The sequence below is a fragment of the Euprymna scolopes genome, chromosome 39 (assembly GCF_053919585.1).
Source record: "Euprymna scolopes isolate OS-2025 chromosome 39, ASM5391958v1, whole genome shotgun sequence".
Taxonomy (NCBI): Eukaryota; Metazoa; Mollusca; class Cephalopoda; order Sepiida; family Sepiolidae; genus Euprymna; species Euprymna scolopes.
The window spans coordinates 32,636,955-32,659,044 of NC_136520.1; the positions used below are offsets into that span (position 1 = coordinate 32,636,955).

The window sequence follows — 22,090 nt, forward strand, 5'->3', positions numbered from 1 at the left end:
TTCTGATTCCCGATTCCAATTAATCGTCCCAACACTAATGTGTAAATATGTACATATTTACACATACATACATGTACATATCTATTCATACATATCAAGATTATTTATAGGCATAAAACAATGGACTAAATAAAATGATGAGTTTAATGACATCAATCATTGGATAGTAGAATGCATTAATGAAATAAACAGTGAAATCAAATTCATATCAGTATAAGATTCCGCCCCCTTTTTTTTTCATTTTCTTTCTTTGAAGATTGTATGCTAGGTATGGGGCTGCCAAACCAGCTGCCAACATATTGCCCTACTTTTTATTGAAACAACCCGAGAGCTCCTTTTAGTATCCTTGCAAGTGCAATTGTCTGGATTGCTCTTGCACTTGGTTCACCAGGAATATTACTTATGTAGGACTTCAGGTTCTTATAAGCCCTGTAGCACCTATAATAACTGGTACGATTGATATCTCCCAAAGATTCCAGTTTCTTTTCATATCATACATGAGGTCATAATATTTGGTCTGTTTCTCCCTTTCGGCTCTGTTCAGACCTTCATCATTAGGGATACTCACTTCAACCAAGATTGCCACTCTCTCTGACATTCCATATAACTATGTCAGGATTCACAGTAGCATATTCAAGGTAGGTAGCTGTAGGGATTACATGGTCGTAATGTATGGTATATAAGTCATTTCTAACTGTTCTTTCAGGTTGATGTTCCCAGGACTTGCTACTACACTGGATATTTAATTTTTTACAGATGGTCCAGTGGAGGTACTTACATACTCCATCATGTCTTATTGTGTAGTAGCCGTCCCCCCAAAAGAACTTTGCAACTTGATACCAGATACATGCTGGCATGTCTTGGGAGGCTTTTAGAAATTGATTTCCAAACTCCCTTGGATTCATTTGTATCACTTCCTCACATGTTCTCCTTGATCTCCCCCATGTGAAAAAACTTTTCTCAATTGTTCTACATCTACTAACTCAAGAATTCTCATCCATTTTTTCAGTGTGGCCATACTATCAAAGTCTCCTGTTTTGCACATATCTTCCTATACTGTCCAGATTTAATCTCTGAGGTCATTAGATGTAAGCCTTAAGATTAAGACACTTTACATCCAATGAATAATTCTCATAACATTTTTCACCATGCAACACACGTCCTCAACCCTCACTGACTAGTTTTTCTTCCATATATCACAGTGCATACGCATGCAGGATACTTTTTCCTTAGTCGACAGTGGAAATGCTCTGTTGGTTAAAGCAGATGTTCTCTGAACTTACTCCATCCACTTCTAATTCTTGCAATCATGCTAGCACCAGCTCCACCCTATCCTCCAATAAGATAACAAAACTTCTTGATAACATCAATAGTCTCCTCATCAGGGTTTTACGTTGCGAGTGATAATCGCATTTGCGAGTGATTTTTCAAAGTGGTGACTAGAAATAATAAAACTATCTTTAGGCAATTGTGTTTTTTTTTCACTGACAATCTTACAAAGCTCATTACTGAGTAAAAAGTGTCTTTCAACCTATATGTTTTAATAAAACAAGTCAAATTATTTAAACAATAAAAGATTTAATAAAACAATACTCTTTTTTAAACAAAGGCTGTTAAATAAAAACATCTGAAGAAATTTGAATGTCTCTACCTTCAAATCTTAACATAAAATTCAGTTCATATTTAGAATTACACTTATTAAATAAAAAAATACAAAAAAAATCTTTGATGTACATACTCATCGTGGAACGAAGATGTTATATTCCAAAAATCATGTGAGTTTGGTTAGTAACTTTTCTATTTGGCTAGTAAATGAAAATATTTAGTTGTTGAAGGTCAACTAAAGATAAGTTTGTCCTTAGAGCCCTGGTCATCCAAATCTACTTTTTTGACATCTGAATTCTCATCCATCTTTATTGTATTTCTTGCCGACAAACTGATCATCCTCCATCAACCTCCTAGTAATTGAACTGTACTTATACATCCAATGCTTACAAGTATCACAAAAAATTAAATTGGTACAAGAAAAACAAATTAGCATGGTTTGTTAATTGCCGAATTAAGCTGTTGGTAGTATAAAATAGTAAATTTATTCAGAATCTCTAAATTCTGAACATGTCTGCTGCCATCTTAAATTTTTCTCTTCCACAATAATTTATGACATAAAATCATTTTCTAAAATACCCTGCAAGAGTAAATATGAAGCAGTGTGATTTATAAAATTTAAAAATAAAATGGTTTCCTCTCCTTTAACTAACTAGAAATTATCAACTTGAGTTATCTTTAGGCTTGTTTATAAAGATGGCGACTATATTTTTATAGGCATGTTTTCATTTCAGTGTTTTATGTGTACAATGGAACTTGCTATAGCTTGTGTTTTCCAATTTTCTTTTATATAAAAATCACTATGCGTATGAGAGAGACAGAATTCCCTATAGATTGCAAAGCAGTAGGTCAATTTTTTAAAATTTTACACAAATGTACTTTATATGTCCAGGAGTGTTCTTAAATAGGTTTTGTATCGGAATATCTCTGATGAAAATCTAATTGAAAAAATCCAATTAAAGAAGGAACGACCAGTCTATAAAATCAACAGTAGGTTCTTTCATAAGATAGAGGTGCATTCAAAATGAATGTTTCGGTTTAAAGTATGATTGAACCATGATATTTGACATTTGCATTTTAAACTTTGATTCAAGCCATTATATAAAAATAATTTTATAAAATCAACAGTAGGTTCTCTACAGTGTAATGTAGATTACAATGTATTATGGACAGGGAGGCATGTGAGCTTCGTTCAGGCATGTCCCTGACTAGAACAAGCAATCGATTTGATTGATGAATGTGGGATTTTACTGATTTCCATGACAATAAAAGTTTTGGAAGTGTGGAACATTCGTTGATCGTCATTCAAAAGTCAGGTCTCTCTACTAGTTTAAAAATAAGTTTCATTCAAAGTTAAATGAAAATAGCAATTAACTAAATATTGTAAGGGGCGAGGTAGTCAGGCCTAGGAGCAAGAAAATATAGATTTGCATTTATTCTTGGTTTGTTCTTACCAAAAACTGAATAACACAAAACAGAGTTACATATTCGTACACAGCTAACAGTATTTGTAATTAATCACATAATTCGTCAAGAAATAACAGCCAATCAAAAACTGTCACATTGTTCAAATTTCTTTGTGTGAGACCAAAAGCAAAAGCTTAAAACTTCAATTGTTAAAGTGAAGTAAAAGAAGACACAAACAATGTATCGTCATTTGTTATTGTTGATGATGATGATGAGCTTGCCATGTGCAATCATGAGCATGAGTAGGAATAAAAAAAAATATATAGAAAGCCAGGGTTGGAACATGTCATTAACCTAAAAAGACAGTTGACTGAAACACACACACATTATATATATATATATATATATATATATACTAGTTGTACCTACCTAACATTTCCCAGGGTACATTGAAGTCATTTTAGCTTTGAATTATTTGTTTGCATATATTTTTAAACTTATACAGAAAAAAAAAAAAACTTTTATTTTTTAGTATAAGTTTTATATATTCTTCAATTAAAATAAGTTATTCCTATTGATGATAATGGAAAAAATGTTTCATATTAGCAATTATTTGGGGAAGAGATTTTTTTTTTAATAAATGGTAGAAAAGTAGATTATATTATTGCTAATGTTAGGGGTCTTCTTCAGCTTAAAAGCTATTTAGAATCAACATCAAAAATTTAGCTGATTTAATTTTACGTTATTTATATATATAATAAGCATGTATCACAAATTAGAAAAAAAAATGAAAATGTTCAATTGTAAGTTATGCAAGAGCTAATATTAATTATTTTATTCAAATACTATATACTGAGTGTCCAATGGGACTGATAAATGTGTCTGACAAAAACAAGCCAAATTTTCGAAATCCAGGAGTACTAAATAGATGAGACTCGAGCATCTCCAACAGACACAGCAATGTATTGTATTTAAATAAAATAATTACAGACACACTAGCAGAATATGTGTCCCAGCATTGCCTAGAAAAACTGTTCCCATTCCTGAATCTTATATTACTATTTTTTATAGTTTCTATAATTATCTATTTGCAAACTATGTGGAAGTAAGTGAAACGTTTTCTTTGCTGGCCTGTGCCATAAGATCACTAAACGGCTGTTTATGGATAACTGCATTATATATATATATATATATATATATATTATATATATATATATATATATATATATATATATATATATATATATATATATGAGTGAGAGAGAGACCATGGGTAAATTTTGCACCTGGTTCAATAATAGAAAGAAAGAAAAAAAGGATAGTCATCCAAAGCAACTGTGTTTCAAAATTCATGATTGGTTAATTAGTTTAGGAGTGAATCTTATACATATAAACATACCTAATTTTATAAAGATAGAGATAAGTATGTTCAGTCTCAGTTGTAGCCATGCCTCTTATAGACATCTCCTTGTATTAAAGCCATTCAGCAGATCAGAAAACTATATTTACAAAAGGTGGAACCAGATTTATGTGTATGCGTGTGTGTATGTGTGTGTGTGCATGAGAGAAAGAGAGAGGGGGTATAAAAGTGATCCAAAATTTCCCAGGTCCACTTTCAGCACAGATAGGTCAGAGAAGCCGGTATCAACAGGAAACAATATGGGAACTTAAATGAAGTGAGGGAAAGAGGGGGGAATAAATAACAAGTATCTCTCCTTCTACAGCTCAAGTACAGCCAACTACACATTAGGATGGTCTTTTTCTTAGGATATGAAAAAAAAAATTTCAATGTTTAAACCGGTTTTAAAATATATATTTTTTTTAGAAATTTATAAATCAAAACTCCGGTTTGGGATTTTCTTAATATATATATTTTTTTATTTTTCAGAAAACTATCAAATGCTATCAAGACTCATGGCACTAGGAGCAAAATGTAATATCTACTCTAATACTACACTTTATTTTCCCGTCCTTGGACAAAAAGCCTGAACCACCGTCCATATGTAACAAAAAACCTGAACCATCTTATATCCTCATTATCAGTGCTAGACTTGAGACTGCAAATTTGAAAATATAAGATAAAATTTCAAATACTATTTTGTGTCAATTTGAAATTTATAATATGACTATAAAAATTTATAATATGACTATAAAAATAGTCACTTCCACCTATGAACATAATCCAAATGAATAAAGTTTTTTTATTCATAATTCCTATATTACCATAAAAGCAGTTTACTGTTATTTAAATCAATAATACAGCAATGTTTTGAAACACTGCATAGACAAAAAACCCAAAGGCAACTATTTGAATGCCTGATTTGCATAACTTTTGAAAACTCAATAATAACTTCATATTTGGTGTGATTCATTTGTATGATAAGGAGTTGATTGCCCTTTCTCTTTCTCAATTAAAAAAACAAAAAAACATCTGTCCCCACCTACATCACTCAAGCAAATTGATTTTTGTTTTCTATTTCTTCACCATCAAATTTAAAATAAAAATAATGTTGTATCAAAACTACCTAACCTCTTCATAATTTGTTTAAAATCTTAACCTTAACAGTTTTTGTTGTTTTCAGGGGAAAACCGTTGTAAGAGGGTGAAAAAAAATCCGCTCATTTCTTTTCTTAATAAAGAAAAGTAAAGAAAAAGAAAGAAAAAGTGGATTTCAATCCAAAAGTTCAGAACTCATCTCAATAAAAGGTTCTAGTGATTTAAACAGAAATACATTCTTAAGTATTACAAAAAGTGGAATGCCACTAAGAAGCGGAAAGCTACTAGATAAATAGCAAGTGCAAATACTGGTGAAGCATAATTTTTTCGCCATTTGTGATGGAGAGTACACTAGTTTTGTTTAAATAGTCACATTTTTTGGCCAAGATAAAAATGTACCTGTTCTACACTTCATCCGATTTTTCCTCTGTTAAATCCTTCTAGACAATTTTTATATTTGTCCCAATCTACAGATTTTTAGGGAGCTGAATTTTCCCAACATTAAAAACCAATGATGTGTCTGTCCTCGTAGAGAGGCAATTCAATTACCACAGATATACATGTAAAAAAATCCAGTACAACTTTGACTCAATCTACCATTCTTAGGGGATAAAAAAGGAGGTTTCTTGATTGCAATAATCCATACTTACTGCAAATACAATTTTAATTTTTGTTATGCAGATTTGCTATTATGTTCAAAAGTAATATTTAAAATTTCAATGAAAATCAAACAAGCAGTTTGATTTTTTTACTTAAAGATTTCAAATTTTCATAGCTTATAATAAACAGAATTTAGTAGAACGCCATTTTGAAGACTAAAGTTTCTAAACACATGATTTAGTCGGATAGAGTTATCTTCTCTTGCAAATTACGACCTGAAATTTTAAGTTGTATAAACATTCAAAATGAGAAAAATTGAAACTAAAAAAATAAAAATAATTGAAACTTTACATTTAAAAAAAAAAAAGAAGTCTATGTACTGGCTCCTCATCACGAATTAGACAAGAGGAGGGGGGAGTCCAGCTCCCCAAAACGGGGCACGTCAGATTATATTTTTTTAATTGCCTCATTGTAAGAGGAATTTTGATTAAGAATAGAAAATAGAATCGTAAACGTTACTGTTGGCAGCAAATTATTTTAAAGTAAATAGTTATGAAAATAGTAAAAATAGCACTAGTGCAGTTTAACATCCACAACTAAATTCATTGTTTTCATTTCAGGAGAGTTCCATCCACGCAACGTAAAAGTTAACAAAGTCCTCCCCTGTTCATGTTAAAAATGGCTTCCTAAATTTACTTGAGAATGTTAAACTGCAGAAGTATCAAAACAATTTATTCTAATTTTACCTACTCACGTATAAGATATTTGCGTGAAAACAATATTTAATAGAATATATAAGTGTTTTAAGTTACCGTAACTATTGTTTGTGAGTAAACTTTACTGAGTAAAGTAACAAGACGACTTCATTAGCTTACTCACAATCAATACTTACGGTAACGTTAAATGCTTGCATTTATTAAATATTTTCAACGTAAATTCGTCACAAATGTGTATTAATATTACTTACACTGGATAATTTGTTTGTTTTTTACTACTTTCGCAACTATATTTCCCTTATTGTTGCCAATAGTAACGTTTATCGGATACAAAATTATTTAAAACATTTTTTTTACTAACGTAAATGAACATGAATTATGATTCAAGACTTCTGACCGACTAGAAACCAAACCCATCATTTTTATTTATTTATTTGTGAAATCTAGAGAAGAGACACGAATGACCTTAACAACGAAAAGAAACAAAAAAGGAGTTAAAAAAGAAAAAATCAAGGACAACAGTAAAACAACCCACACAATATACATCCACGCTACGCACGAACAAGTTCTTAAGAAACTAATCTGCGTACTTTGCCACGAAAAATGCCATTTAAACACTAAGCATGTCTCCATTTTATTTACCTCCCCACGAGGGGAGAGTTAGCGATGCAAGGTTGATTTTTAATGAGGGGAAAATTCAGTGGCTTAAAAAGGAGAAATATGGATTGGGACAAATATAAAAATTGTCTCAGTCTAGGAGGATTTTTTCTTCACTGACAGATTCCCGAATAATGGTAGATACAATTAATGAATAACGTATTATTATTATTATTATTATTATTATTAATTAGCAAGATTATCTTTCTAGTTAATTCATAGCTGATTTCTGTAATTTAAAATATCTTTAATATTTTAAATTACAGCAATAAGCTGTGAATTTGGAAGCTGCTACGTATTTATTTATTTAGTAGCATGCGGGGGGGGGGGGCTTTGTCCGGTCGTAAAATACTCTTAAATATCATATTTTAATGTGTTCAGATTTCGTATGCATTATGATTATTATTACCTCGATGCCTCCGTTCAGTCTCGAAAGACTCTAAGAGGCAGTTGTGCTTGTGCGTGTAATTGTGTAGCAAGGGTTGCGCAATTTCTAACCACACTTATCCTGAATCGGCGAGTCCAGTGGCAAGGAGAAGTCCAGGACGATTGGAAACAATACCGAGATAAGCGGAGAGCACATTACAGCACCTGGAAGTCCCAAATGGTCACCCATCTGGTACAGGCCAGGCTCATCGTTGCTTAACTTCGGTGATCTGACGAGAACCGGTGTGTTAACGTGATTATGCCGTATTATTATTATTATTATTATTATAGAGTCGTGATTTCAAAAGTAAAAAAAAGTATTTGGGTGTCATTAGCTAGAATCGAAACCAAAAGCAAAACTATAGCATTCAAAGCTGGTGACGTTACCATTGTATCAACGTGACACGCATACGAACTGATTAAAAATAAACTAAGATGAATGTACAAAATGAATAACAATTTTTTCAATTTGGACCCCCTTTTTTGATCTCTTAAAAACGATTTTAACCGGTTAAAGACCCATAAAAAACGATCTATAAAAATCCAATAGCACCGCTTTGCGATTTTTTTGTTTCGGGAGAGATAGTTTGAAAATATGGAGACAGACAGACATAGTGAGTTTTATAAATTAAATTTATTTTTCAACTAGCGGGATCTGTGGAAATTCCACAGCGGACTATTTTATATGTAATATATATTGATATCGGCATTCTGTGGATGTTCAGCATAAATGGAAACGCCCTCTCTTGTTAAAACTGTAGAAGTATTTATCTAAGCTAGCAGGGATGCCTGGCGTAGTTCGGTCGTAAAATATGCTAAAATATGATCTTTTAATTTATGCATATTTCGTATATAAAGTAAATTTTCTATTGATTCTTATATATCATAAAGCTGTGGAAAAAAAAAATAAAAAACATAAAAAGTATACCCATATGATTTGTGCATCAACTTGAATCGAAACTGAAATCAAACTTTAAAAAAAAGGTACTTGTGCATTTTTGGTACCGTACTGAAATAACGTTATTTTGAAAGCCATTCTTAACATGGGGAGGGGGTGTTTTATAACCATTTTGTGCTTCTACCTAACAATTTAATAATAATAAAAAAAAAAAAACTTGAAATTTGAACTTAACTTGAAAAAACTATTTAAAAATAAGCGGTACTAAAAATGCACAAGCACATGTAAGTTCCTTCAGCGAAACCAAAATTTATGAAGAATTCTTGGTAAAATTATTTATTACAATAAATGGAAGGTCATAACAAACAGACAATCGGAAGAAGAAAATGATGTAAGCGTGACAAAAAATAACACACACGCTATCGTAAATAAACGTGTTTAAAAAAAAAAAAGGTTTTCAACTTTTGACTTTACAGGTAAATTTGCACAAAGCTATTCTTTTTTTATTTTAAATTAGATTATTTTATTTATTGATCTTTTATCTTCAATTTGCGATATATAAATCTGAGAGGAAAAAATTATTTTCGTTTTAATAGACATTTCAAAATGGGGGGGGGGTGAATTAAAAAAAAAATGTTTGTCTAGAATATTATATTTAGTTTATTGGAAAAAGCATAAAATTTCACATTAAACCTGCAAATATTGTAAAAATTGAACCAATAGAAAAATTTTGATAGCTTTTTAAATTGAAAAAAATTTAACTCGTAAAATTCAATTCATTTTATTACATAAAAAAATGTCTGCATGAGCGTGTGCAGGCACTTTGTAAACACTGTTTTTTTTTGTTGTTTTTTTTTTTAATAAAAATTAATATTTCTATTATTTTTCAAAACTTTAAATAGTTTATTTTGGAAGTATATTCCATAAAGAAATTAAACAAACCACTTTAAAAAGAGAAATTATGAGTTTTGTATATTTTATTCGCAGTTTTGTGTTAAGAGTGTCAAAAATTCCCCCAAAATTCTGACACACCTAGTAGTTCTCGACACTGCTTGTGTTTTCAACTAAATAAACGCTTTAAAATTTATATTTTTTCTTGACTTTTTGTTATGTTATCTATAAATAGCCGATTAACGATTTTACGATGAAATGATGCCATCGTCTTTACGTGAAAATCTCTATATTTTTTTTTAATTGAGAACAACACTTGTTAAGAATTTCTAAAATAAAAATAAAGGTACTGATCATTTTCCGTAATTTTTCGGTGTACGCTAAGATTTTTCAATAAGTATTTCCTAGAACTTTCCCGTCATTTTATTTTTAACTGCCATATTTCACAACTGGGTTTACATACACACACAAAACATCGATAATTTTATTAGATGTATTTATCTCTCTCCCATAGCAGATGTGACACAAGGTCAGAACGTGGGATTTGAAACCAGTGCCCTAGAAGAGCACCGTGTCTAAATAAAAATGTCTGAGCAGCCCGTCGACATTCCCGGGTAGGGGCGTTTAAAATGGTTAGCTATAAATTAAACTCTCTGCCAACCTGGGAGAGTGGATTTCCTAGAATTGCACAGGACCAATCCTCAGACTGACAGAGGACAAGAGATAAAATTTATCTGAACGTGTCTCGAATAAACTAGAAACCAGATTTAATTTTGTGTAAACAGAGAGAAAAATATATTTTTATGACTAAACGTATTTAATTATTTTCAATTATATCTTTGAATAACGACCTCTAAATATTTAAAACAAAAAGAAATGAAATATATATTCACGTGTTTTTAAGCAAAAAGTTCATTTTTGGCAGTCGCTGAAACGTAGAAAAAGTCGTCGACTTTCGTCGTTTTTATCTGATTTAACATTTTCTTTTTATTAATGCATTAAACATACGTGAATAAACAGATGTTTACGGACGACATCAAATGTCAAACAATTGTTAAATCCATTTATTGAAAACAAACCTAAAGGAAAGGATGCACACAATATGGCTACTAAAACGCAACCTGCTTGAAAACGAACGCAAAGTGGAGGATTAGTTTGTAATTATATATTCGTAATAAGCTGAACCCTCAGTTCATGTCCGGTTTTATTTCCATAAACTACGTTCAAATTGTATGTCGCACGTTTTTGACAGCTACTTTTATTTATTTCACAATTAAGATAAAAATTAAATTAAAAATTAAAAATTCTGCTCAAGTAACCTAATACTGCTGTCTGCAGTGCAGTCCAGTGCACATGTTTACATCTTTTTTTTGTTACGGTCAGTCTATTGAGACTGGATTTATTTACCTGGTGTTGCCCGGATGAAAAGCTAACATAAAAAAAAATCCATTTACTTATCTTCATGAGGACAGAGTTAGACACAAAATGGGCAATTTGAATTTAGGCAAAACATTTCAATTGTCTTAGTATAAAACAATTTTTGCTTCATGACAGAAAACAAAGTATAGTTTCAGGACAGTAACAACATACCTAATGTATTTGATGTTAAAATATTAACGCCAATACGTTCGCCATGTCATCTTTTAAATACAATTTTGGACCTAGTACATATCGCTTTTATGAAATGAAAAAAACCCAAAAAATCACCTAAACTTAACGTTTCCCAACATTTGAAAAATAATCTTTAAAGTGTTTAAACTGAAAAATGGTTTCAACAGTCCGTCCATTGGCTCAAACGTCTCCCCATCAACCGGTGAAAAAAAAAAAAAAAAAAATGGGCGATTTTTTTTTAACTTAACGATATGAGATTTAAAATATAAAATCACAATAGAACACGACCTTTTAATAAAGCATACAAAAAACAGGAAGAAGGTATGTTTAAAAAAAAAAAATCAGTTGAAAACCAGATCGGCTGATCTGATACATCCTGAAGGCAAATATTCTGTTTCAGTTTTTGACAATAGGTGATTTTTTTATTAAATGGTCATTAAGTGGGTGAATAATTTGTAATTTAAGGACTGCTTTAAAGTTGATCCCAATTTCTTCGCAGTATTATTCATATCAACCTCAACCTGTGAAAATGTTGATTGCGTTAAAAACGTTACAAAATATTTTTACGAGTATTCTTACCACCTACAAAATAAATACCCGGTGATGTAGCATGTCAAAACACAGCGAAATGTAACGGCTGGTTTGAAAATAAAAATTAACATCATTCAACAATAACATTAAACTGGACAATAACTGAAGACTTTATTTGTTGAAATCTGGAAGAAATGAAAATGTAAATAAAAAATTAAAACTAAAAAATGAAAATCTCCGGGAAGATATTTGTTATGCCTGTTCTCGTTTCTAAATCTAAATGTAATAAATTCACATCATTAAAATAGAAAAAAAAAAAGTCAGAAAATTATAACATTAATTCATATAAAACAGGGGAGGGGGTTGTAGCATTTAATAAGAGCATAATAATTATATAAGTAAAAATAAGAAAAAAAAAAAAAAAAAAAAAAAAAAAAGGAATTAAAATGAAACCTGAGAAAAAAATAATGTCAATATGCACTGGTTGTCCAACCTCCAAACGGTTTTTATTCCGAAAGCCGTTCTTAACATGAAAACAGAGAAAGGGGAAAAACAGAGAAGGGGGGGGGGGAGAAAGAGGAAAAATAGAAAAAAACAAATAGAAAAGAAATAAGAAAAAGAAAATATAAAGAAAATAAATATGGAAATAAAGGAAAATAAAATATGGAAAAAGAAAAAGTAACAAAACAAAAAGAAACAAAAAGAAAAACAACATGAAATAAAGAAAACATGAAATAAAGAATAAGGAAACAAGACAATACAAGAAAAAAAAACAAGAAAAGAAAACAGAGAGAAAAGAGAAAAGAAAAAAGAGAAGAGAAAAAAGAAGAGAAGAGAAAAAAGAGAAAAAAAGAGAAAAAAAAGAGAAGAGAAAAAAGAGAAAAGAGAAGAGAAAAAAGAGAAAAGAGAAGAGAAAAAAGAGAAAAGAGAAGAGAAAAAAGAGAAAAGAGAAGAGAAAAAAGAGAAAAGAGAAGAGAAAAAAAAGAGAAAGAGAAGAGAAAAAAAAGAGAAAGAGAAGAGAAAAAGAAAAAAGAGAAGGAAAAAGAAAAGAGAAAAAGAGAAAAAGAAAAAAGAGAAAGAGAAAAAGAAAAAAGAGAAAGAGAAAAAGAAAAAAGAGAAAAGAGAAGAGAAAAAAGAGAAAAGAGAAGAGAAAAAAGAGAAAAGAGAAGAGAAAAAAGAGAAAAGAGAAGAGAAAAAAGAGAAAAGAGAAGAGAAAAAAAAGAGAAAGAGAAGAGAAAAAAAAGAGAAAGAGAAGAGAAAAAGAAAAAAGAGAAGGAAAAAGAAAAGAGAAAAAGAGAAAAAGAAAAAAGAGAAAGAGAAAAAGAAAAAAGAGAAAGAGAAAAAGAAAAAAGAGAAAGAGAAAAAGAAAAAAAGAAAAAAGAGAAGAGAAGAGAAAAGAGAAGAGAGAGAAAAGAGAAGAGAGAGAGAAAAGAGAAGAGAGAGAAAAGAGAAGAGAGAGAGAAAAGAGAAGAGAGAGAAAAGAGAAGAGAGAGAAGAGAGAGAAAAGAGAAGAGAGAGAAGAGAGAGAAAAGAGAAGAGAGAGAAAAGAGAAGAGAGAGAAAAGAAAGGAAAAGAAAAAAGGAGAAAAAAAGAGAAAAAAAAGAAAAGAGTAAAAGAAAAGAGGAAAAAGAGAAAGAAAAAGAAAAGATAAAAAAGAAAAGAGAAAGAAAAGAGAAAAAAGAAAAGAAAAAGGAAACGAAAAAGAAACAAAATGAAAAAGAAACGAAAAAGAAAAAATAAGGAAAAACAAGAATAAGGGGAAAAAACAAGAAAAATAGAAAAAAATAATAAAAAAAGAACAAGAATAAGAAAAAGAACAATAAGAAAAAAAGAACAATAAGAAAAAAAGAAAAGAAAAAAGGAAAAATATTTTTTAATAATAACAACTGAAATCTACAACTGCTACTAGAAAACCGGCATTTATAGTCACGTGTTTGCTTTTATTACGAGAAAATGTAGAAAAACAAATGGAGATTATTTTTTTCTGGTGTTGAGGTTTGATTTAGATTTTCAATTTCAATAATGGCTATCAACATAATTGAAAAAAAAAAAAAAATGAAATGTTTCAAGTTATTTTATGTGTGTGTGTGTGTGTGTGTGTGTGTGTGTGTTCATCAAGGTGTGCCTTCATGTTGAAATATGAAACTACTAAATCAGTAAAAATGGAAACGGCTTAATTGGCTCAATTGTACTATAGGGACTGTTGTACATTTCTTTTGTGTTTTGGTTTATGTTAGCTTTATTTTTTTTTTTACCCTCTTTTTAAATTTATTTAAATTAATAGTCTTTAATTATATTTTTAATTATTTTGAACTTTTCAGCTTTAAAGTGTTTGCTATCGTTATCTTAACCAAATTAATATTAAAACTATGGCCGATCGGCGATGCTTCTGCTTCATTGGCAAACACCTTAAAGCTGAAAAGTTCAAGATAACTATATTTTAGTGCAATAGTATGGAAAATCAAACTTCAATTCTACATTTTAATCGCTAATGGCCATCTGTGCAAGTTGCACTTTTCAAAAATACGTTTTAACGAATTGGAAACGCAAAAAAAAATGAAGTGGTTAAAACATACTAGTCCATAAATTAATAATAATTATCAAAATAAAAGTCTGAAAGTTTTTAATAAAATGTGATAAAATTGTTAAAATACAACTTTGACTTTTTTCACAACAAGAAATAAATAAACTAATATTTATCCAGTAAAATAAAGTGTTTAGCGAGGAGGGGGGGGGGCTTACCCAATTGTACAATACGTTAAAATATATTTTAATTCATACAGATTTCATATTTATTATTACAGAACCAATTCTCTATTGTATATCATACTATAATATATAATACTGATTTAAAAAAATGTTGGGGCGCCACCAGTTAGTATTCAGCGCTCTCCAGTCGCGTTCCCTACTGTTTGAGCTATCGACAGATAGATAAAATTTAAGATTAAGCCACTTCAAGCTAATGATTGAATTTGCGCATGCATAAAACGTAATAGAAATATGTCGGTAAGTTGAAATGAACATTTTGCATTTCATTTTACCGATAAGTCTTTGCGCGTTATTTCTCCATACAAAGATTTTACTCGTTATAAACCATCCTTGGTGCTTCCTGTTAATTCCAGTGTCGTATGACCAATAGTTAAAGAGTTTATCAGTTAAATATCGAGACACGTTTTATTTATATAGATAGAAGATTTACAACCTCAACTAAATCAACTCCCCCTCCAATATATATATTTTTAGATGATTACCCTGCAAATCTTGTAGGAAAGAAGAAAATAACCAACAAAAATATTTTAGAATGAAGGTTGAGTCCAAATCTTACATAAAATAACACCCAACTTTCCGGGCTACTGTAGCTAGGGCAGTTAACCAATTTTATAACATTGACCCCAAGTCCGAGTGGCAAGGCCGTAAAATCACACATAATTAACTAAAAATTCAGACGCACCGCACGGCGCACCTCCTACAAAAAATAAATAAAGACTTATCTCCCATAGCAAAAAAAAAAAAAATAAATAAATAAATATTAACTACCCTAAAATGCAAGAATGTCTCAGAAAATCATATGCAAAACTGATCCCCACTCCAAATTCTGACATTTTTATTTTTTTCATCCGTCAAGTTTTTCATGCGTAATCGCCTAAAAGAGAAGTAGAATCTTACTTGAAGGGGATATCTACAATAATACTGTTGTCTTTATGCAATGTTCAACAATGTACAAACGAAAACATTTATTTTTAGAATTGATTTCAGAAATATCTATTACAACCAACAATGTTACTCAAATCTGAGGTGAAAAATCAAACGAAATAGATATTTCGGGTTTGTATTACTGTACACAGATTCGAAAAAGTTGTCAAAAAACAAATATATAACAAATAAATGTTACCAAAGGCAAGATAAGTTACTTTTCTACCTAACTGGATATGTTTTTGGTGTTTTTATTTAATGCAACATGTTTATTCAGCCTGAAAAACATACAGTGTTTACCGATGTATTGAAAAGTTAAAAATGGCGGCCGCGGCCGACTCTCTCTTTCACACGGTAAGTTTGGGAAAAGGAGTTAAAAATAAAAAGTAGGCAAATTACTGTTAGAAACTCCCTCAATATATGTTACCGTGACATAGTCTGATATATATTCGGTTGGTTTCTAACAGCATTTTGTCTAGCTTTTTTTTATTTATAACTCCTTTTCTCAAACTTACCGTGTCAAAGAGAGAGTAGGGCGCCATTTTGAATTTTCCAATACATCGGTAAACACTATGTTTTTCGAGCTGAATAAACATGTTACATCAAATAAAAACACTAAAAATTATCCAGTTAGGTAGAAAAGTAACTTATCTTGCCTTTGATAACATTTATTTGTTATACATTTGTTTTTTGACAACTTTTTCGAATCTATGTGTACTGTATAGTAATACAAACCCGATATTGAACCGGCTTGGAACAATTTAATATTAATAATATTATAGCCGTACGCTTTATTTGACTGATTCGTTAGACATACGTTCTTTTTACAATTAAAACTGAATATTCAATTTTAAAATAGATTTTGTAAATATTAAAAGAAAAACAAGTTCGTCTTTTTCAACCACTAACACACACACAGTATTTAGCTTTCTCGTACGATTTGAGTATTTTTATAGAAATCACTCCAGTCTTCAAACCGGTTTTTTTTTTTTTTTTTTTTTTTTTTTTTTTACGTATTTTGGGCCATGGTAAACTATTGATTTGCAATAATTTAAATTACGTTTCTTGTGGAGATTGGTGAGCATTAACAATCACGCATTTCAAGTGAAAACATTTTTACGTATTTACGTGTCGTGTTGAAATTAGTATACTTTACAAAAATTACAAAAAAAAAAAGTTTAAAAAATAAATAAAAATAGAATTTATCGAGTTTAATCGTATGTGGAAGATCTGTGCGACAAGTTCTATTAAACTGTCTTATCTGCCATGACTTAAGGGTTCGACCATTTTTAAATAGAACGTATTTGTAGTTTTTTTTTTTTTTTTTTAATTCATTTAGCACATCTGCTGAATCATTTTTTGTGATTTTCAGAATTTATATTAATTTCGCCATCCAACATAAGTACGTAATAATGTTTTCACCTGAAATGCGTTTGTTTCAGATCACCAATGTAAACAAGCATCCAATTGGAGACGGGAGGGATTCTATAAAATTACCTATCACAGACGTGTGCGTTCGTGTGCATCACATTACAACGGCTGATCATCTCGCAATACCAAATGACATTTGTAACCAGCAGGTTACTTGGGATGCTTTAGTCAGTTTGCATATATTATGATCGTTAGAGAGAGGGGAGTGATATAAACTGACCCCCTCCCGCAAAATTTATAAACTTAAACGGTTTTCTTTACGATTATTGTTTTCACTTCACTTCCGGTTACCCATTCGTTTTAAATTGATTTTTACGGTATCCTTTGTTCCTTAAATTGTTAGGTGAAAGCACAGAATAGATAAAGGAAGCCCCAGCCCCACCTGCCTATGTTAAGGAGGGCTTTTAAAAAAAGCATTTTTAATATGGAGAGGCGCAACCGGAAGTGAAGTTGGAACAGTAATCGTAAAGATAACCATATTTTACGACCTGCCCCAGCGTAGTATAAACACCCCTAACTACCCCATGTTAAGAACGGTTTTCGAGGTTGGGGGTGTTTATTCCGAAAGCCATTCTTAACATGGGGATGTTGGGTACGTCATAAAAATTTACCCTAATTAGACCAAATTACGACCAACAATACACATGTCTTGTTCGTTTCATTTTATATAAATACTAAAAAATAAGCTTAAACGAAAACAGAGTATTGGAGCAATGGAGCATTGGAGCATTAATGTTATAATGTGTGTGTGTGTGTGTGTGTGTGTGTGTGTGTGTGTGTGATTACAAAAATTGGCTCAACTGCAATCGTAGGTTATATTAAGTTTTAAGATGACTACTAATGAAAATAAAAAATTACAATAAATTTTGTAAAGCAGAGATCTTAAAGCTATGAACTTCAATATAACCCAATCCTGTTTCGCTCCCTTGAGATTTGGGATAGACACGATTGCATTTGTGCAGTCAGTCATGTTTAGTTATTTACTGGCATTATTCGGAGTTGTCCGGGTAACGGGCTTAAAGGAAAAATTCAAAATATAGTAATTTACTTTTGAATTAATTTTAATTTTTCCTTGTTTTATTTTTGAATAAAAAATAAATGTGTATTTACAAATTACTTTAGATTTTTAATACAGATGATTGGGCCTATCTTGAAAGCAGGTGATGATTATTATTGTCGTTGATATTCTACAACTATAGAAATGCATTTACTGAAAAAAAAGTATATGTAATCAAAGTGGGGCTAGCAAATCTACAGAAAAAAAAAAGGGGGAGATAATGTGATAAATAAAAAGTGCTCAATGTGGAAGCCAAAGCTAGATAATAAATAAATATCATGACGACTAGTAATCAAAATGTATTTGGTCAATGTGCACTAGTTGTCCAACCTGCAAAGAGTGTTTATTCCGAAAGCCGTTCTTAACATAAGATTGAAAATAAAATGTCTTTTGGAATAAACACCTCCACCTTCCCATGTTAAGAATGGCTTTCGGAATAACCCCCTCCTCCAACCTCCCACTGTTAAGAATGGCTTTCGGAATAAACACCCTTTGCAGGTTGGACAGCCAGTGAATATATATTTTAGATAAAAATGTTCAATGACAATTTGAAAAAAAAAACGGCTTTAAAATTTTGATGTTATGGTAAAGAGTGCTCAATATTCTGAATTATAGAACAAAGATAATAAAATTCTTTAAAAGTGACAATTCACATGTACCAAGTTGGTACATGTGAATTGTCACTACTACCAACATTTATTGCACCGGGTTTCATAATCGATTGTCCATTAGCGCGATGAAAACCAGTGTATAAGGTGGAATTCGCAGAAATATAATTATGGCAAGTCAGCTACACACTGAAGCGTTTGAATTTTATTCCCGATGGAAGTCATCAGGCTTTTTACAATTATGCCGATTTATTTCCCCCTCGTGAATGAAATACAAACGTTTCTGTAGCTTGTCATAAGTATAGTCGTCATGAACAACAACAGTTTAGCTAGTGGCCGCTATTCCGAATTTATAACAGTAGACCGCCGTAGGTCACGATTTAAATATATATATATTTTTTTTTAAATCGACATAAAATCTTTTTCGTGTAAATTTAAATTTTGTTCTTATTCTGTAGGTGCTTGTGCAGTATATGAACCGAGCTATATTTCAGATATAATTTTCAAGTCAATTTTTATGTTATCTTTTGTAAATTGTTAGGTGAAAGTACAGATATTTAAAAAGACACCCTCTTCTCCTCATATTAAGAATGTGTTTCCAAATAACTTATTTTATCACAGTCAATAAAATGCACAAGTACCACTTTTTAATGAAAATTAAAATGGAGCAAGTCATAAAATAAATCGAATTAAAAGAAATGGATTTTAAAATGCAATTTTTAATGTGTGATTATTTATATTATTTTGAAACCGTTAAAATTAAACTTAAAGTGTTGTCTTGGTAAAAGAAACGGTCAACTTGATGACAGTTCTACTTCTACGCACGGTTGTAAAACCAGAATAGCGGCTACTAGGTCAGATAATATTACTGAAAAATAAAATTGAAAAGTGGACGAACCACAAAATATAACAGACAAAACAATATTATAACAAAAGAAAAAAAAAAAGAAAAAAAACATCGAAAGACAAATATTTCGCTTCTGTCAAAAAGCGAAATAGACCGATGTTTTGGGATTTTTTGTTGTTGGTGTTTTAGATTTTGTGGTTTGTCCACTTTGATTTAATTCTATAATATATATTTATACCACTACTAAGCATTGTTGATTCTGAAAGATATATATATATATATATATATATAGACAGATGAAATTTGAATATAAAAGATAAAATTCTGACAGTGTGTACACAAGAAAAATTACTGGACAAAGCACAAAAATATACATATTTAAAATTAAAAAAAAAACATAAGTGGACGAAATAGGGTACTTATATACTTATTGTACCGCATTGAATAAGGTTAAAACCATTCTTAACATGATAAGGGGAGGGTGTTTTGTACCTATTCTGTACTTTCACCTAACAAAACAAAAACATAAAACTTGAATTTAACTGGAAAATACTATTTGTAAAAGACAAAAAATAGCGCGGTACAATAGGTACATAAACGCTTTTAAAGGGCTTGATTTTTTTGTTGTTGATGTGATTTTTTTTTTTTTTTTTTTGTATTTTATGGCTTGTCCATTTTTCAGTTGCATTTTTCTGCAATATAATTAAAATTTGAAAAAATAAATAAAAATAAATAAAAAAAAAAAAAAACCTTACCTCTCGAGCAATTTGTCCGAGAGCCTGATCATCCGCCGTGTAGGTTTTGGCATTCACGCGTTTCCGTCCTGCGTTAGTCGAAGTCATTTTTATTTTTGTATTTTACTTATATTTACTCCAATGGATAAAATAATTACGTCCACATAAATAATCAGAGAGAGAGAAAAAAACACAAGGTGAAAAAAATAATGATAATAATAATAACACCAAAACAAAGAAAATCCAGTTAATATAGAATAGTATTAAAATATTTTAAAACGCTTTTTTTCTATACATAATATTTATATAATTATACAATATTAATAAAAATAAAGTTTTGGTCTGTCTTAAAATTGTTTAATTGTATTTTTATTATTTAAATATATTACTTTTATAATAATGTGATTTGGGGGGGGTTTACTCTATTTCTTTTTATTCAACTATTTATTTTTTGTTATTGTGGGAGTTATGTTTACTAATATTATTGATAACAATTTGTTAAAAGTTTAGTAAACACTAAATATGTATTTATATTTTTGCTTGTTAAAATAATGTCTATTCGTTTACAAGTTAATAGCAAATAATTATATTTTTACCCCATAGAGTTAAGAATAATTATAATAATAAATGATAATAAATCGAATATATAGATATTTCATTTACAAATATATATTTACGTATATATTTCGTTCTCTTATATTTAAGAAGCTGATTTTGTATATATGTGTGTGTGTTTCTGAAGTAGTGGTTTGATGTTATAGCAGTTAAGTCCTTGTTTAATCCAATATAGCGAAATTATTCCATCAATTCTCCTGGTTGGTTCTGTGCCGGCTATGACGATATTGTCATCTCGGTAAAGATGGACATGCTTTAGTTTGGGAATTCGTCTCCATTTAGAGAAGGGGAGAAAATGTCAGTCAGCTGGTGGATTGTTTTTTTTTAAAAAAGGGTCGCGAGACTCGGGAGAGAGAGAGATAGACCGTTTGTCAATCCACCATTTTCAGTCACCTGCGACAACCGGATGTCAGCCTCGTTCTCGGTGTAATCGAGCGTCGACAGGGACAGATAACCAAACGCGTCTTCCTAAAAAATCTTGTGTGTGAGACTTGTAACCACAACGTCTCCAAACGAACGGTCTTTAGAACCACAATAATAAAATAGACACTGTACCGTTTGAAGAGACAGATAACACAAGCCTCTAAATATCGTGCAACCTTCAGTATTGTATCATTAAGAGTTTTCTAGCGTCAATTGAGGCAGATAGATACCAACTAGTACGTAATAAGTCATGCAGGGAATCTTAGCTTTAAAAGAGTTTGATAGAACGGATAACCGCTACTAGTAGTAGTAACAAGGCGGGGAACCTTAGCATTTAAAAGCGTACGATAGGACAACTAACCGTAACTGCTATAATAGTAAAGAGAACCATTTTTGAGGACAAAATTTAAATCCCTTAAATTTTAAATGGAGGAGAGGGGGGAAGGTTACAAATATGCGGCCATTTTTACTTTAGGGTGACAAAGTAAGGGAGATAACTTATTTCAGTTTATTTTTTTTTCAAAATTTTTTTTTATGTTAAAAACAATAAAACAACAAAAAAATTAAATGAAGCTAAGGGAAAAATATCAGTACAATTGGTGCCCTTTAAATAATTTTTGGCACAAAAAAGATGTGTTTGTTAAGATAGAGGCGACAAATCGATTTTTTATTTATTCAATGTCGTTTTGAGCAAAACAATATTACGTAAATTTCGGAAATAAATAATATATCCAAAAAATTACAAAAATTTATCGAGTGCTATTGTGGTTTTAGTGAAAAAAAAAAAAAGAAAAAAAAAGGCTATCACCATAGGCTAGAAATGTCGGTGTAATTTAAATTTACG

The 22,090-nt window shown here is 30.5% G+C and overlaps 1 protein-coding gene and 1 pseudogene across 3 annotated transcripts in view; both read right to left on the reverse strand.

The window, feature by feature from the left end:
• The window catches only part of LOC145263720 (uncharacterized), a 372,649-nt gene extending 352,181 nt beyond the window's left edge, over window positions 1-20,468 (reverse strand). For 2 of the 3 annotated variants that reach the window (XM_080120684.1, XM_080120683.1), the window contains exon 1: window positions 20,230-20,468. In XM_080120684.1, coding sequence (XP_079976810.1) covers window positions 20,230-20,316 — 87 coding nt within the window. In that variant the 5' untranslated portion in view covers window positions 20,317-20,468. The remainder of the gene's footprint in view (window positions 1-20,229) is intronic. The other variant, XM_080120685.1, reaches the window with a different exon arrangement.
• LOC145264093 (5S ribosomal RNA) lies at window positions 8,061-8,177 on the reverse strand (annotated as a pseudogene).
• Window positions 20,469-22,090: the final 1,622 nt, after the last annotated feature.